Genomic DNA, 16,257 nt, shown 5'->3' with positions numbered 1-16,257 from the left:
TTGTTTTGTGATAAAATGGATTTCAGATTTTATAAATCTTTTAAAAGACCCACATCTCAGTGTGTGCTAGATATCTTTACATCAGTACAAATTGCTGATGAACGATCCGCTTGTGTATAGCATGCTGGCAGTTTGATAGATGTTGAATTGTGCTGTTTAATTTTTATTTCGTTTGTATTCCTCTATTTAAATTCAGAATCAAGCAACAACCTGGGGTCATAACTTCTCTTCATTGGTGTTTAGTTCAGTCGCTCAGTCCTTGTTGGTATTTAAGTGCTTTCTAAACATTGTTTATAAAGAAGTGTCTTTAGAAATATGGTCTCTAAATTCAGAAATTCAAATATTTCTGAATAATACTATTTATAGTAATCAAAAGTTATAAGCATTCTAAATGTCAACTAGTAGAGCAGTGATTATATCATGGAAATTATACGATAAAATCTTGTTCGCAGTAGTTGTATTTGAAAAATATTTAAAAACACAAGGGAAATAATGTGTGTTATATGAAATGAAAAAAAAAAGATACACAGATGGTATTTAGTATGCTTTGCTTTTGTGAGCACACACACCTCATATAGATGTGTGCATAGGAAGAATAGAAGAGAATACATCCAAATGTTAAAATTGGCAGTCTCTGGATTATGGAATATAGGGTGAGACTTCTCTTTTATAGTTTCCTGTGTTTTCTGTGATAATAAATCTTATAATCAGAAAAAGGGTATCTAATGAAAGCTATCAACATTTTCATTTAAATGTTATCCGTATTCCTTTTGTAATAGTGGGGCTTCTTTTCTACCTCTCATGCGTGTGTTAAGTTCTACTTACAGTTCACAGGATCCTTTTTTCACAGTACCTATTGTCTTATTACCTTGTAGAAGTCTTAACTCTACAGCCTATATTTTAAAAGCAGCTTATCTGCATTTAATATAATTTTTCTATATTAGTTATAGCTACCAGAATGTAGATGTCTCCATGCTCAGGAAACTCACAGGTATAATAATACTGTGTTACAGTGTGATGACAGGGCAGAGATTCTTATTTTTTTAAAAACTGGACATTTAATTTATCTTTGTAATAAAGTAACATCTCATTAATTTTAAGTCCTAATTTGGAACTTTTGTTATTTTCAACTTCATGTATAATAAAATTGGATTTTCTTGTAGGTTAGAGTATTACCAATTCCTGAGGATTTAAAATGCTAGTAGCAAGTAAAAACTTGAAACTTGAGGACTTTAATGATTGGTTATGGTTAGCTCATTAGCTGTTATGTTGCTAATGAGTTGCAGTTTTGTTTGGCCTATTCTGTGGAAATAGGTGGGCTTTGCCAAGGAATATATTCAGCTTAGTAGCAGTTAAGATTTTACCATTAATTCCTTTCCATTTTAATAAAGTACTGTTCATTCACAATTAAAAACTAATTTATCTTCCTGACTTAGTAATTATATCAGTTGTAAGTTCTTCCTTGTAAGTAATAGAAGTTCTAACTGATTTAAGTAGAAAAAGGACATATTAAAAAAGTATTATGTGGCTCACATCAAACAGACTGGCATGGAAAATGATCAAAGGGATCAAAGGGAATGTAAATACCAAAATGAGCCCATGCTTTTAAAACTGGCCCAGCCAAAAAGCTGCTGCTCCTAAACTTCAGGCTTTTGTATATTCAGCTGTTGATATGCTATCTCCATTTGGACAAATAGTAGACATTTTATACTTGACTTTTCTTAGCCCCAACCTTATACTTCCGTCTTCTCTCTCTCTCTTTTTTGACCGCGCCATGCAACGTTTTAGTTCCCTGACCAGGGATCGAGCCTGGGCCACAGCAGTGAAAGCGGAGTCCTAGCCATGGGACTGCCAGGCGGTTCCCCGTCTGCTCCGTTCACTCCATTATTCTGACTGCTCAGGCAGCAGTGTTGCATCATCTTTACTCTGTTCTTTCAACCCAGTGGCTAACGCAGAAACCAGGGGTCAATTTTAAAAAGTCCCTCTGGATCAACCTTAGAAGTATATATCCAGAATCCATCCGTTTCTCACACTTCCAGTGCAACACCCTAGTCTAACCTACACTGTCATTTTTGCCAGGATTATTGAAATTAGCCTTCTTGTCCACCTCCTTGCTTCTATCCTCTGGTCATCTCCATTCTCTTCAACTGTAGTCTCACTACAGCAGCTGAAATGATTTATTTTTGGTAAGTCAGGTAATAGACCTCCTTTACTCATAGCTATGCAGTAGCTCCCCATTCAGACATTTGTAGTAGAAAAAAACTAGGGACTTCCCTGGTGGACCAGTGGTTAAAACTCTGCACCCCCACTGCAGGTGGCACAAGTTTGATCATTTGTTTGGGGGACTAAGATCCTGCATGTCATGCTGCGCAACCAAAAAAAAAAAAAACCCACAAAATGTATGTGGCCCCGTGTAGTCTGTCCCCCTCCACTGGTTCCCCTTTGCTCACTTCTACCAGTTGCCATTCCTGAAAAATACAGGTCACGTCCAAAGGATCAAGAGTCTAAATGACTTCAGACTTCTCAACAGCAAAACTGGAAGGTAACAAGACAATGACTTTAAATTGTGAAGGGAAATTATTACCAATCCATCATTCTATATCCAACCAAACTGTCAAGTCAAATAGGGTCTTCAAAAATTTTGCCTTGTGTACTGTTTCTTTCACTGCTGGGCTCAGGTTTGATCCCTGGTTGGGGAATTAGGATCACACAAGTCCCATGGCATGGCCAAGAAAAAAGAGAAAGACATGGAGGTAAATGCTAAAATAAAATAGTCAGCTCAGAGTTGAAAGTGGTGTGCCTCTGTGGAGGCAGAAATAGGAAGCGGTGAGGAAATGCTCAGAATAAACTGATAGAACAGTTTAAGTTGCTTACATGCATAACTAATAAAAATTAGAGAGCAAAATCCTTACAAGTTCGTGAATACAAAAAGGTGTGACTTGTGGATAACTAATCATGTTGTGTGTCTTTCCCCCTCTGTGGAATATAAAGTGCTACCAGGCAGAAACCTGGATGACTCCTTTTTAAAGGAAAGTGGAAGATATTCATGGGAGGACTACTAGTTGGGTATTGAGGACCAAGACAGAAGCCGGGGTAACCCCAACCTCTATAATGGATGTGAAATAGGAAGGAAAAAAAGGATGCCTGGTCCGAGAATGGAATGCACTAGTAAGCCTTAAAATGAAGCCTTCCCTACCTGGAGCCTTAAGAGGTTCTCTAGGCTGCCTGCATGGGTCCCTGGAGTAGGAAATGGCAACCCACTCCAGTATTCTTGCCTGGAGAGTCCCGTGGACAGAGGAGCCTGGTGGGCTGCAGTGCATGCAGGCTGCCTGCATGCTTCCTTGATAAGGGACACTGTATACCCTAACTGCTCACCCAGCCTAGTCCTTCATTAATAAATATGAACAGAAAAATAAGCAAAGAGTTGAAGAAAACAAAAGTACTACAATGTGGTCTCAGGTCAGCTACTTTAGAAGACATGAGGAAACAGATCCTTCTACTATGAAAAGTCATAATGGGGAGTTGCTTGGTGGTGGCCCAGTGGGGTAGGAATCCACCTGCCAATGCGGGGGACATGGGTTTGATCCTTGGCAGGGGAACTAAGTTCCCACGTGCCGCAACTACTGTGGCCCAGGTGCTCTAGAGCCTCTGCTGCTCAACGGGAGAAGCCACCACGATGAGAAGCCCGAGCCCGGCAGCTGGAGAGCAGTGCAGCGGTGAGGACCCAGTGTAGCCAAGAAAGCAAAAACAGCTCATGATAAATGGAGAGCTGTGAATGCTGACCCGTGCAAGTGCGTGTGCAGGTCTTAAGTGCCACTGGCAATATGATGATTTTAAGTGGTAAAGTTACAACGTCATCAAGTTCTTGGCGGAGTTAAAAACAAAATTAATATCTTCCCTTGATTTAAATGTGAAAGTCCAGCTAAATTCTTCGATAATTCTATGTCAAGTAAAACCACCCAAAGAATAACTTTGTGTTACTCTTTGAACTGGGCTTAGATTTTAGGCCCAGGTTTTTCACTTACATGAATATGTGGCCAGACCTTTGACAGCTAGAGGGGATGCCAGCCAGTCACGACAACCAGAGAGCTGCTTCGCAGATGTCCAGATGCCCTGGTACTGGCCCACTTGAAAACCTTTGAATCAGGGGAGTGTTAGGGTTCGTAAAAAAAGGAAACCCAAATAAGCTGAAGGCGGACGTGAAGAGGAGAAGCATGGTTAATAGAAAGCATGAAAGTGTTACCTGTGAGTGGACTATACTCACTTATTGAAAGAGACAGATTGGAGTTTTTAAATGCTATTTACAGGGGAGATAGATGCTGAAAACAAACTATCGTAGATGAGTGATAAACAAGCAGAGAGGGGGGAAGCTGTCCCAAAAGGATGTGGTGTTAATCTCAGACAAAATAACCTCCAAAGCCAAAACAGTTGAACACAGGAATGATACTGTCAAAAAATAAAATCCATTGTGTTTGGAATAAGCTATTTATGTCCCAAACAACAAAGAATGCAAAAACTGTTAGAAATGAAAGAAGAAACATATTTTGGAAGTGTCTGAGAAATGTTAGTGAAAGCCATAGAGATGCCTTTGCAGGTTCAGGTTAGAGTGTGTGTGTAGGTTAGCCTTCCCTGGTGGTCTTGTGGTTAGAAATCCATCTGCTAGTGCAGGGGACTCAGGTTTGACCTCTGGTGGGGGAGGATCCCACATGATGTGGAGCAGCTAGGCCCAAGTGCCACAACTACCGAAGCCCAGGCACTAGAGCATGAGCTCTGCAATGAGCTACTGCAGTGAGAAGTCCATGCACTAACAAGTCGCCCCCTACTTGCCGCAACTAGAGAAAGGCCACACACACCAGCTAACACCCAGCCCAACCATAAAATAGCGAAATAAATCTTAATCAGCTGGTAAAGAATCTGTCTGCAATGCAGGAGACCTGGGTTCGATCCCTGGGTCGGGAAGATTCCCCTGGAGGAGAGCGTGGCAACCCAGTTCAGTATTCGTGCCTGGAGAATCCCCATGGAGAGAGGAGCCTGGTGGGCTACATACAGTCCATGGGGTCGCAAAGAGTTGGACACCACTGAGCGACTAAGCCCAGCCCCCAAAAAGAAGAAAAAAATGTGTAGGTCAAGGTAACATTGGTAAATACGTGGAAGCGGATCTAAGGAATGTATCTCAGACTCAGAACAGTGGTTGTGTTGGAGAGCGTGTGACAGGAGTGTAGGCACTATTTCTGAAGCCACAGAAAGTCTCTGATGCTGATCCTCCTTTTTAAAAAAAATAGCTTTGTTATTTATTTTTGGTTGAACTGAGTCTTCATCGCGGCGATGGTTTTTCGCTGGTGGTGAGCGGGGGCTGCTTTTCGTCGTGGTTTGCAGGCTTCTCATCGCAGTAGCTTCTCTGGTTGCAGAGGCACGTGGGCTCAGGAGCTGCGGCTCCCAGGCTGCAGAGCGCAGACCCGGCAGTGAGGCGCGTGCACTCACTGCACCGGCGCCTGGGGCATCTTCCCGGGCCGGGGGTCGGACCGCGTCTCCTGCCTCTGCAGGTAGATTCTTTCCCACCGAGCCACCAGGGAAGCCTGCGGCTTCTCCTTTTCCAGATGCGGACGCTGAGGTGCAGAGCGGTTTAGTCACTTTTCCTGAGTGTTAACGCGGGCCAACGAGTCGCAGAGGCACCCTTGGCCTTGACGTTTAGCTCCAGCCCTGAGCTGTTTCTTCGGCATGGTGGTCTGCTCTGCTCCCTGCTGGTTTCAGGTTCCTTAAAAAGCACTGTATTTGTGATCAAGGGTGGGTGGGTGGAAGGATAGGAGAAAAAAGGGGAGACTCTTCACTGTACTTTTTTTTTTTTTTTACCTTTTTATCTTTTAAAACTGTGTGAGTACATTACTTATTCAAGTAATTAACTTAAAAATAAAACTTTGTTAGTATTTCAAAGGCATTATAAGCAGTACAGTTATATACAAAAATTAGACTTTTCCCACTAGTTTTTGAATGCACTGTTACAAAGAAAATATATTCTACAATATTTACTAACCTTTTAATAACTTTAATAAGACTGTCTTATCTTACCTTTGTTGATTTCTAAATTGGTAAAATTTTTCTCATGTTAAAAATATATATAAAATTAGGAAAACCTGTATGTCTCCTAAGGCTAAATGGACATTAACAGCAATTCACACTGTGTACCGCTGCCTCATCAGTGCTATGTAAGGTCTGATTATTTAACTGCTAAGCTGTACCAGCACAAAGAATATAAATCTGGTTTTCGTGCATTTTATTGTGCATTTCCAATAGGACTTTTAAAGCGAATGACTTTGTCTCTGACTACATTCTCTAGGAGTGTTTTAAATGGCACATTACATACAGTGGTTCAGTTCAAGGCTGGTAAAACTGCAGTACAAAGAATGCCCATTTTGGGGTGCTCATGACAAAGCTTTACTTTCCCTACTGGCATGCTGCCTTCCTTGATTCAGTTACACTGTTAGGCTATACAAGTATCAGACTGTTCTTAATGGAGTTGTGTTTTGCCAGGCATGTGTTTGCCAGGTTTTCTTTGCCAGGTTCTGCTAATGTTCAGAAACATTAAAAAATGGAGGTGTTATCTGACGTTACTGATATCTTTCTATCCTAGCCTAATACTCTAATTAGAATTCTAATGCTTTACTCATTAGATACTGGCTAATAAGACTTAAAGAAGTGGATAGGAATGTGCAGTAAATCCCTTTCAGTTAAAATCAGGTATCTTTATCATGTTACATATAATTCTGTGTTTCATTACTTGATTTAACGGTGGTAATACATCTGTTGATAAATATTGGTTTTTACTGATGTAGTAGTAGAATACTATTAGACGGGTAAAAAGATGTCAACACAAAATCACAATCTAATTATAAATCATTCTTCTAAGTTGTAAAATTTGTGTGTGTGTCTCGGAGGGTATTTTTTTTTAAAGGGGTGTTTCCTTATAACTAATATATTTAGTTTGTTTTGGTTTTTAAAAAATCACTTATATTTCCTTACAACCATAAAGATGGCCTGGAGAGAGGCTTTTTCAATTGCCACTGAAGCCACTTGCAGAATTATTTTATTTTTATCCTCTTCTGCTCTCGTCACCTCCTTCTCCTATTCTCCTCGACTGTCTGTCTCTTGGCATACAGTTTCCTCTATTAATGATAGGAGTTCCAGAAGGAGAGAACAGATGGATTTGGAAATGTGAATTTAGATTATGTTTTGTGTTTTTCCTCTTCTGTTGCAACCTAAGGTTTGGAATGCAGATAATTCCTTTTTTGTTTGTTGAGCTCTGTAGTTCAGCCCTTATCTAAACAATGTACCTGAAACTTCAGCATCTTTAATTTACTTAAACTTGTTTCTGTATTAAAGTACTGTAAGCATGTGCTCTGGGAGATCATTGGTTCAATTCCTTTAAAAGCCTGAAGGCCTTGTAAATTGTGACTAATGTCCACTGTACTTAAATAAACCACATTAAGTGAGACCTGTTATTGGCTTGGAAGATGTATGCCTAAAAGTTTAAGAAACTTCTCTACCCAGGAAATGTTATCTACTGCTAGTATCTTTTCCTCTTAATATATTTTTTGTAAAATGTTTAATTATTGAAATAAAAAATATAGTAATCTTTCAAAAAAGCAATCAACATGTTAAAAGTAAGACCAAAAAAAAAAAGTAAGACCAAACTCCTCACTCATTTCTCTGTATCTGGCATATTCCTACTTCCCTAGGTGAATTTGGTATGCATTTTCCCAGATCTTTCTAACAGACATTTAGATACTAAGATATATATTTTTTATCCCCAATTTAATAATATTGAGCATCTTCCATGTTGCTATAAAGCATTTTTAATAATACAGTTGACTTTTGGTTTTTACTTTAGTCAGTAAAGGGAATGTTCATGTATTTCCTTCTTTCAAATCTTAATATTTTTTATCAGTATCATCTAGCCACTGGAAAACTAAATAGTCTTGTGATTTATGGTACAATTGATCTTACCAGTTAGAAACTGTTGACCTTGAAAAGAAAAAAGTCAGTTATTTTACCAGCAAAAATGAATTTATTTGGGAATAGCAGAGAATTGCAATTCAGGACAAGCAAGCCACAGTGAGAGCCATAGGCAAGTCCAAGGAACATTATTTTATAGAGAAAAAGGAGAAAGTTGGGAGGAGGGGTCATTCTGAACAAAAGCCCATTCAAGAAGAGTGAGAGTTCAGGGTGATGATGGTTTCTCATTGGCTGAGTTGCTGGGGTGATCAATTTCTTATAGGAGATGCAACCTACACCTTGTACCCTTGGGGCCAGAATTAATGACTCTTGTACGGAGGTCTGAAACAATTGATGAATCTTACAATTGGCATCAAATTGTACTGTGTGAGAGCTCTCCCTTCTGGCCTCCTGGTTTTCTTCACAGAAGGGGGGTTATGTTTTATTTAGAAGATAACAATAACTAGTGCATGTCTTCATGGCCCAAAATTCAAGGAGTACTAAGTGTAGAAAGGGAAAAATAATAATCTCCCTATGTTTGCCAGCCTCTCATTGCCACTTTACTGTTATAAGCTATTCATAGTTTCCTTTATATTCCCATTATTGGGACTGTATAACAAATTACCCTAAAACTTAGTGGCATAAAAAAACCTTTTAATTAAGTTGACAAACTCTGTCTGGAGTTCACACAGAGCACAGTGGAGATGGCTAGCGTGCTGCATGATGTCTGGGTTCTTAGCTGGAAGCCGGAGAGGCTGGGAGCAGGAAGAGCGTTGAAGGCTTGCTCACTTGCTGTCTGGCAGTTGATGCTGGCTGGTGGCTGAAACCCTGCCTGGCGCTGTCAGCCAGAACACCTACGTGTGGCCCTTCTTGTGGCTTCTTGACTTCCTTACAACACAGTGGCGTGATTCCAAGGGCAAGCATCCATCCCAGGAGAGGATGAGGAAGGGAAAGAACTGTGTAGTGGCTAGATACTTCTGACAACCTAGCCTAAGATGTCACATGTGACACTTCTGCCATACTTTTGGTTGTAGCAGTCCTGAGCCTGCTCAGCTTCAAGAAGAGGGGCAATAGACTTCACCTTTTTTTTAAATTGAAGTATAATTGATAACTAACATTAGTTTCAGGTGTATGACTTATATGTATTGGGAAATCACCACAGTAAGCTTAGTTAACACTTGTCACCATACACAGTTACAGTATGCGTTTGTATGTATTGTATGTACATAATTTTACCAGTGATGAGAACTATTAAGATCTACTCTCTTAGCAACTTTCAAGTATGCATATGGTATTATTAACTATAATCACTATGCTATAAATTATGTCCCTAAAACTTAATTATTTTATAACAGGAAGTGTATATTTTGCCCTCCTTCACCCATTTCACTCACCTGTCACCCCCAAACCCCCCCACCTCTGGCAACCACCAGTCTGTTCTCTATATCTTTGAGCTCTATCTTTTGTTGTTTTAGTTCCACATATGGTATTTGTCTTTCTCTTACTTATTTCACTTAGCATAGTTCCCTCAAGGTCCATTCATGTTGCCACAGAAGGCAAGATTTTGTTCTTTTATAAGGCTGAATAATAATCCCATTATGTGTGTGTGTGTGTGTGTGTGTGTGTGTGTGTGTGTACACACATCCTGGAGGAGGGCAAAATAATAATCCCATTGTGTGTGTGTGTGTGTGTGTGTGTGTGTGTGTACACACATCCTGGAGGAGGGCATCGCAACCCCCTCCAGTATTCTTGCCTGGAGAAGCCCGTGGACAGAGGAGCCTGGTGGGCTACAGTTCATGGGGTCTGAAAGAGTCGGATGTGACTTAGCTACTAAACAACAACAACTTTTGCATATTTGTTTTTGCTCTTGTTGCCTTTGCTTTTAGAGTCATCCAAAAACTTATCAGCAAGACTAATGTCAGGGAGCTTACCACCTATGTTTGCTTCTATTTTTATGGTTTCAGGTCTTTAATCTATTTTGAGTTAATTTTAAACCATTTTTTATTTAAGAGAATTAAATATGATTAGATATAATTAGATTCTAGCTATCTCTCAGTTGAAACATTGGGCTTCCTCAGTGGTGTGATTATGCAGGAATTCTTGAATTGAATATAACTTTGTATTTTGTCATTTCTTTAAAATTCTCCTTCTGTAATTTGGCAATGTATATCAAAACTTAAAATGTATGTACCTTCATCATAGCAGCTCTTCTCTGTATTCTAAAGAGATTAATCAAGTATATGAGAATGTTTTTATAGGAACATTCACAACATTGTTTTTCATATACAAATTTGGAAATGATGTATTTAAACGGAATGTGGGACAGTATTAAAAATTAGGTAGAGCTGGGTTTTGGCAGTCTAATGTTATTTCAAGCCATCCTTATTACTGAGAACTATATGAGGTCTTGGCAGGGAACACTAACCAACTGTTTAACCATTGATTTGAAAGTACATTTTTGCTGTTGGTTTTTGCATTTCACTTAAAAAAAAAAAGTGATAACTATGAGCAGGCTTACTCACATAAACAGGCCGCCCTTTCCTGCGTAATGCTATAATCTGAAAGCATACCATGGGCCATGACCTGAGTTTTTTATATGCATTTTATATTTAATTTTGTATATGTTTAGTTATATCTTTTAATCCTCACAATGATATTAATATTGATAACAGACTGTATTTACTTCTTTTGTCATTTGAAACTTTGCTTTAGAAAGTAACAGACACAGAATTTGCACCCAGATGCCTCTGACTTTGAAGCTTCGTTTTTGAACCACTGTTCTGTATCACGGTGTTTATCAGTTTATCTACGGCAGGTGGATCCTGTGCGTGGGGAAGAAGAGCATCTCCAGTACACACGAGATTCTTGAGCAGACACAGAAAGATAGCAAGCACGTTCTCGTTTAGGTTCTGCCTGAGTTGACTCAGGCTGCTCTAGCACGACACCACAGACCGGGGCCTCAAACAGCAGCTAAATCTCATGGTTCTGGAGGCACTGGGAAGTCCAAGATCAGGGCGCTGCCTGATTTGGCTCTCTTCTTGGTTTTCAGGTAGCCGCCTTGCTGTATCCTCACGTGGCCCAGAGAGACTGCGGGCTCTGCTCCCACCCTCTCACAAGGGCACTAATCCCATCAGGTGGTTCCAGTCTCATGACTTCATCTGAACTTCATCACCGCCCAAAGACCCCCAGCCCCAAGCTCCATCACACTGGGGAGTCAGGCTTCAGTATATAAATTCAGAGAGGTGGAGAGAATATGAACATCCATAGCAGAGACCTTTTGATAATCCCAAAGAGAGATTTTCTGTTTTTCTTGTAATTTTTTTAAAGAATTTCTCCAAGCTAAGATTCCTCATAGAAGTTCCATTTATTTGCTTTTGTGCCATTAGAGTCTTCTCTTTGATCTATGTTTTTTTCCATCAGCCTCTGACAGCCAAAGTTCTATATTAGGCTTCCTAGATAGCCTGAGAGACTATTTTAGGTTCTACGTCTTCCCTAACATGAAATCTCGGTGCCAGGACTCTTATATTCTTTTAATCTCTATTTTCTTCTTTTTTCCCCAATGAAGAAAAACATTTATTCTAACCATACTATTTTGTCTCATCGATTTTGAAGCTAATTCATTTAAGGAACTTAACATGACCATCCTGGTTAAGTGGGGAAATCTAAATCTACCTTTAGTTCTTCCCTGCGATCCTGGGATCAGTGTTAGTTAGCAGAATGGTTTACCTGGGGAGCAACCATTGACTGTGAATAGTCCGTGTGTGGTTCCCTCTACTCAACTGCAATACAGAAAATATTTGAAGTTTATGGCTCCATCCTATAGTTACTGCTATGCCTGCTTCCCTTATATTATTATACTTTTTTTAAAAATAAAAGTATAGTTAATTTACAGTGTTCTGTTACTTTCTGTCATATACCAGTGATTCAGTATTCTCTCTCTCTCTCTCTCTCTATATATATACATATATATATATATGTACACATTGTATTTCATATTCTTTTTCATTATGGTTTATCACAGAATTTTGAATTTAGCTCCTTGTGCTATATAGTAGGACCTTGTTGTTTACTGATTTATTTTGTTTTCACAAATGCCTTCCTTTTGGAGTGGCCAAAATCAGCATCAGTAGTCCCACCGTATTCTTCAGATAAGTCAAGAGAAAACTGAGATGCACTGTCAATTAGACCTCTGTTTAAAGAGTTTTATCAAAGCAGTGAGATTCTCTTGTTTGACTAAATGTGTTTTTCTAATTCTTTAAAGACTGTATACTTTACCCATCATAAGTGTTTGAATCTGACATACTGAATATATATCCCAGCATACTGGTTTGGACAGAACGTGTAAGTCCAGGACTAGAAATGTGGTTATGATACTTCGGCACCTCATTATGCAGAGCCCGCAGCATCGTCTGCCTGTGAACATGGGAGAGCGTAGCCAGGAACCTGTGGAAGACCAGCCAGAAGCGCAGGATCCAACTCCAGCTCGCCGTGGAATGTCCCCAAGGCTCGCTGCAGCTTGGACTGGAGATGGAGTACTTCAGTCAGCCAGGCTCTCGATGAATAATTTCTTTTCATTCTTGGTCTTGTGTGTGTGTGTGTGCATGTGTGCGGGCACTTTGTAACATTTTTATTAAAGCTGAAAGGGCTTCTTTCTGCAAGGCATGTGTTGTAATTTGACTTCCCACTTTCTGGCTTCCCTTATCTAGAAAAAAATCAGTTCTAAACCAACATAGCTACCACATAAAACTGACATAATTTCTGTATTTGTCAATTGTATGTGAGTGAATTAGTTTTCTAGAAATTTGTATAGCAGGACAAATTACACATTGCTATTTTTTATCATAGTCCCAAAAGGAAGCTTATTGCATGTAGTGATACTGAAAGGAAGAGATCTCTCTTAGTGTTGAAGGAAAACGTTGGCTGTGTTCATCTTAGAGGCTGTTAGCTAACTAGATATAGTCATTTTCACCTTACTCTGAATTTGCTTCGGGTTCAATTGTATATCAGTTGTATATCAATTCACTGGAATATTTTGTAACCATTCAAAATTGTGGCTGGTTACACAATGTTTCAGTCTAATGATATGTTAATAAAAATTATGATACAACATGTTGTACATTGTAAAGTAAAATAGAATTGGGATTTAAAATCTGGACTTCAGAGTTAGTACTGGATATATTAGCTAACCTCCTCCAAACTCAAATTTCTTCATCTGTAAAGAAAGAATAATAGCTCCTGCCTCCTCCAGTGAGTGTGAGGATTATCTAAATTCTTAGTATAGTCCCTACCACATAAAAGTTCCTAGTAAATAGTTGTTATTATACTGGTTGTAATTATGTGTGGTTTAATCACTCACTCGTGTCCAGCTCTTTGCATCCCCATGGATTATAGCCTGCCAAGCTCCTCTCTCCTTGGGATTCTCCAGGCAAGAATAGTGGAGTAGGTTGCCATTTCCTTCTCCAGGGGATCTTCCCCACCCAGGGATTGAACCTGGGTCTCATGCACTGCAGGCAGATTCTTTACCGATTGAGCCACCAGGAACCCTGGTGATTGATTGTCACTGCATTTCATACGTGCTGTGTATTTAATTCTTACCTGTATTCAGATACAGGCAATATCCTCATTTTAGCACATGAGGAAACTGAAGCTTAAAGGTGTCAAAGAATTTGCCAAAGGTCTTGAAACTCTAGAAAGTTGCAGAGCCTGACTTTAAATCAAGATCTGTCTTTCTTCAGAGTCCAGCTAAGCACAACTGGCATGGAGTGGCTTCCCCAAATAATTGCAAGTGATGTTAAACTGCTTGAATGGAGAGAGGGTGTGATTATAAAGTAATGAGGCTGAATTGAAAAGTTGCGTGCTCATTCTGTTTACTCTGTGTCATCTCTTTTAAGAGATATGAGATTACCATTTTAAAACATCCTAAAAGGCCTCAGCATAGGGTGAACATTCATAAAAGGATGATGTCTGCTTATTGATAGATGGGTCTTTTCTTTGCAGTTATCTTTTAAAATTCATAATCATATGGTTCCAAAATTAAATTTTATGTTAAGATAGACAAAGCTTCAAATCCCATCTCATCAGAACCTACTCTATTCCTCCAACCCACTGCCCAACCGCTGTGGTATCATTTTTATTAGTTTTTTGTTTATCCAACCACTGTTTATGCAGATGTAAGCTAAAAGGAAAAAAAATCCCTTTCTTTCAAAAGGCCTTTTCTATAAAGAGAACCTGTTTTTTTCTCTTTGCTTCTAATTTTAAGTGAGAAAAAAAGTCTTGTTAACAAAGTTTGCTCTTTAGTCTCTCTCCTCTATGGTTAAGTGCTTTTCCCTTGGTAAGTCCAATAACATGGCAGTGGGAGTTTCTGTCACAGGTAACTTTTTAAAATTCCTAATTTAAGTAGGTGAATTGCACCAGATCACAGTATATTTGAGTATTACGTTGAGGAGAAAAAAATCCCACCAAGCTGATCAGGCCCTATATGTATTCTGTGTTTTTATCTGATATTTGATTTTGAAGGTACAATAGATAGTGTGGTAGCGTTCATTAAAAAACGAAGCATGATCTTTCTGATAGGTAGCATCCATTTTGGTGAGTCTGGTGACTAATTTCCTTTTTTCTTATTCATTGTAGTTGAGGCAGTCCCAGTCCTACTGCACAGACACAGAATGTCTTCAGGAATGTAAGTAATGATGGAACAGGAGGAGGCTTGGTGTTGGGAGCACAATTAGAGATCAGAATATGACTGAACATTTGCCAGAAATTATTCTTAACAGTTTGCTGTTTAAGAAAATGACTCTCAGCAATGTATCTCCTACTTAAAATGCTTAATTTTTTTAAGTTAAAAATGTGTTTTTTGGTCCTGCCACGAAATCTGAACTGGTTCATTGAATAAAATCATAAAACCACAGGTGCAAAAAAAGGAAAAGAGAAACTTCCAGAATAATAAAAGATGACCACTGTTGACAACTTGGTGTAAACCCTCCCAGACCTTTTTTTTTTGGAAAAATAGGTGAGGAATCGGGCCCTCTGGGCTCATTGAACTGAACCTCGGGGCTTTAGCACAAACCCCTCACTCTTTCCCTAGCATCTGTCTGCATCCATTGGCAACTTTGAGAGTTTGTGAGCGCAGGAAGGGGAGGCCATTTTTTGCCAAGGTTTGGACGCTTTGGGAGCCATTGGAATCATTCCCTTGGCTCTGACATGAGTAGTCTCAAGAGGGTATGGACAGTGGGGAGGTCTCTCCATGACTTTTGAGGCAGTGGTGATGATAAAGTGAGAATCAGTGTAAGAAGGTGGATCCTGCATGGTGAACGTAGCTGGCAGACTTGGTGGCCGTAATACGAGGCATCTTTTTTCAGGACAGAAATAACCTGAGGGATGCTTGGAGGGGAAATAGTAGCCAAAGCAGTCCCATACCGTAATAATTTGGCCATAAGAATGGAAGTCTGACATTCACAGGATGGTGAAGCCTGGCACAATTCAATTCATATATACTTACAAAAATGGGATCACTTTGTATACACTACTGTATTGCGACTGTATCAACATGTATTTACCTTAAAGATACTTACTAAATAATAATTCATTATGAGGATGTACCAGTGTTCAAATAATTTCTTCTGTTGTAATCTTAGGTTACTAATATACTTTTGCTGTTAATAAATAATACTTAAATAAACATCCTATGTACCTTTTAAGGCTTTTGACATATTGCCAAATTGCACTTATTAGTAGGCTAGTTGCTTGTACGTCATGTCTCTGAAGCTGAGGGCCGCTTTATTATGTATATGAAGCTAAAGAAAACACAGTAAGGTATCCTTATAAAGAGGCTTGTTTCTACATTATTAATTACTGTTAGTATTGTGTGAGCTGGGCATCCCATCAAATTCTGTAAATGGAACAACTTAGGGAAGTAGAAGCTAGTACAGTGCCTGGCCCAAAGTAGAAGCTTTGTCAGAAGTCAGTCCCTTGGCACAACAGGACAATAACCATCTGCCACTGGGCAAGAAAGTAACGGACAGATGTTCTATTAGGTTTGGGGCATGATGGGTGGTGATCGATCCCCCCACTCCAGGTTCTTTACGTTGCCTCTTCCGTAGCATTCACTAACCTACAGTCTTACCTCTGATAAGCAGCTCAGATTTTTGCCTCAGCAGAAAAACTAAAACCTGTTCTTCTTGTTGAAATTAATCTCACTGAACTTCTTATGGGGAAAAAAAGATTGATTGTATTTGTGGTGTTTGTGGCCTTTGAGCCAGCCCCACCTGT

The 16,257-nt window shown here is 39.4% G+C and overlaps 1 protein-coding gene across 3 annotated transcripts in view; it reads left to right on the top strand.

The window, feature by feature from the left end:
* The window catches only part of SMIM14 (small integral membrane protein 14), a 128,274-nt gene that overhangs the window by 101,513 nt on the left and 10,504 nt on the right, over positions 1-16,257 (top strand). For all 3 annotated transcript variants that reach the window (XM_065907489.1, XM_065907490.1, XM_065907491.1), the window contains exon 3: positions 14,620-14,668. In XM_065907489.1, coding sequence (XP_065763561.1) covers positions 14,620-14,668 — 49 coding nt within the window. The remainder of the gene's footprint in view (positions 1-14,619; positions 14,669-16,257) is intronic.

The sequence above is a fragment of the Muntiacus reevesi genome, chromosome 16 (assembly GCF_963930625.1).
Source record: "Muntiacus reevesi chromosome 16, mMunRee1.1, whole genome shotgun sequence".
NCBI lineage: Eukaryota > Metazoa > Chordata > Mammalia > Artiodactyla > Cervidae > Muntiacus > Muntiacus reevesi.
The sequence above is the reverse complement of the archived record's forward strand: the minus strand, read 5'-3'. Positions and strand labels throughout refer to the sequence as shown.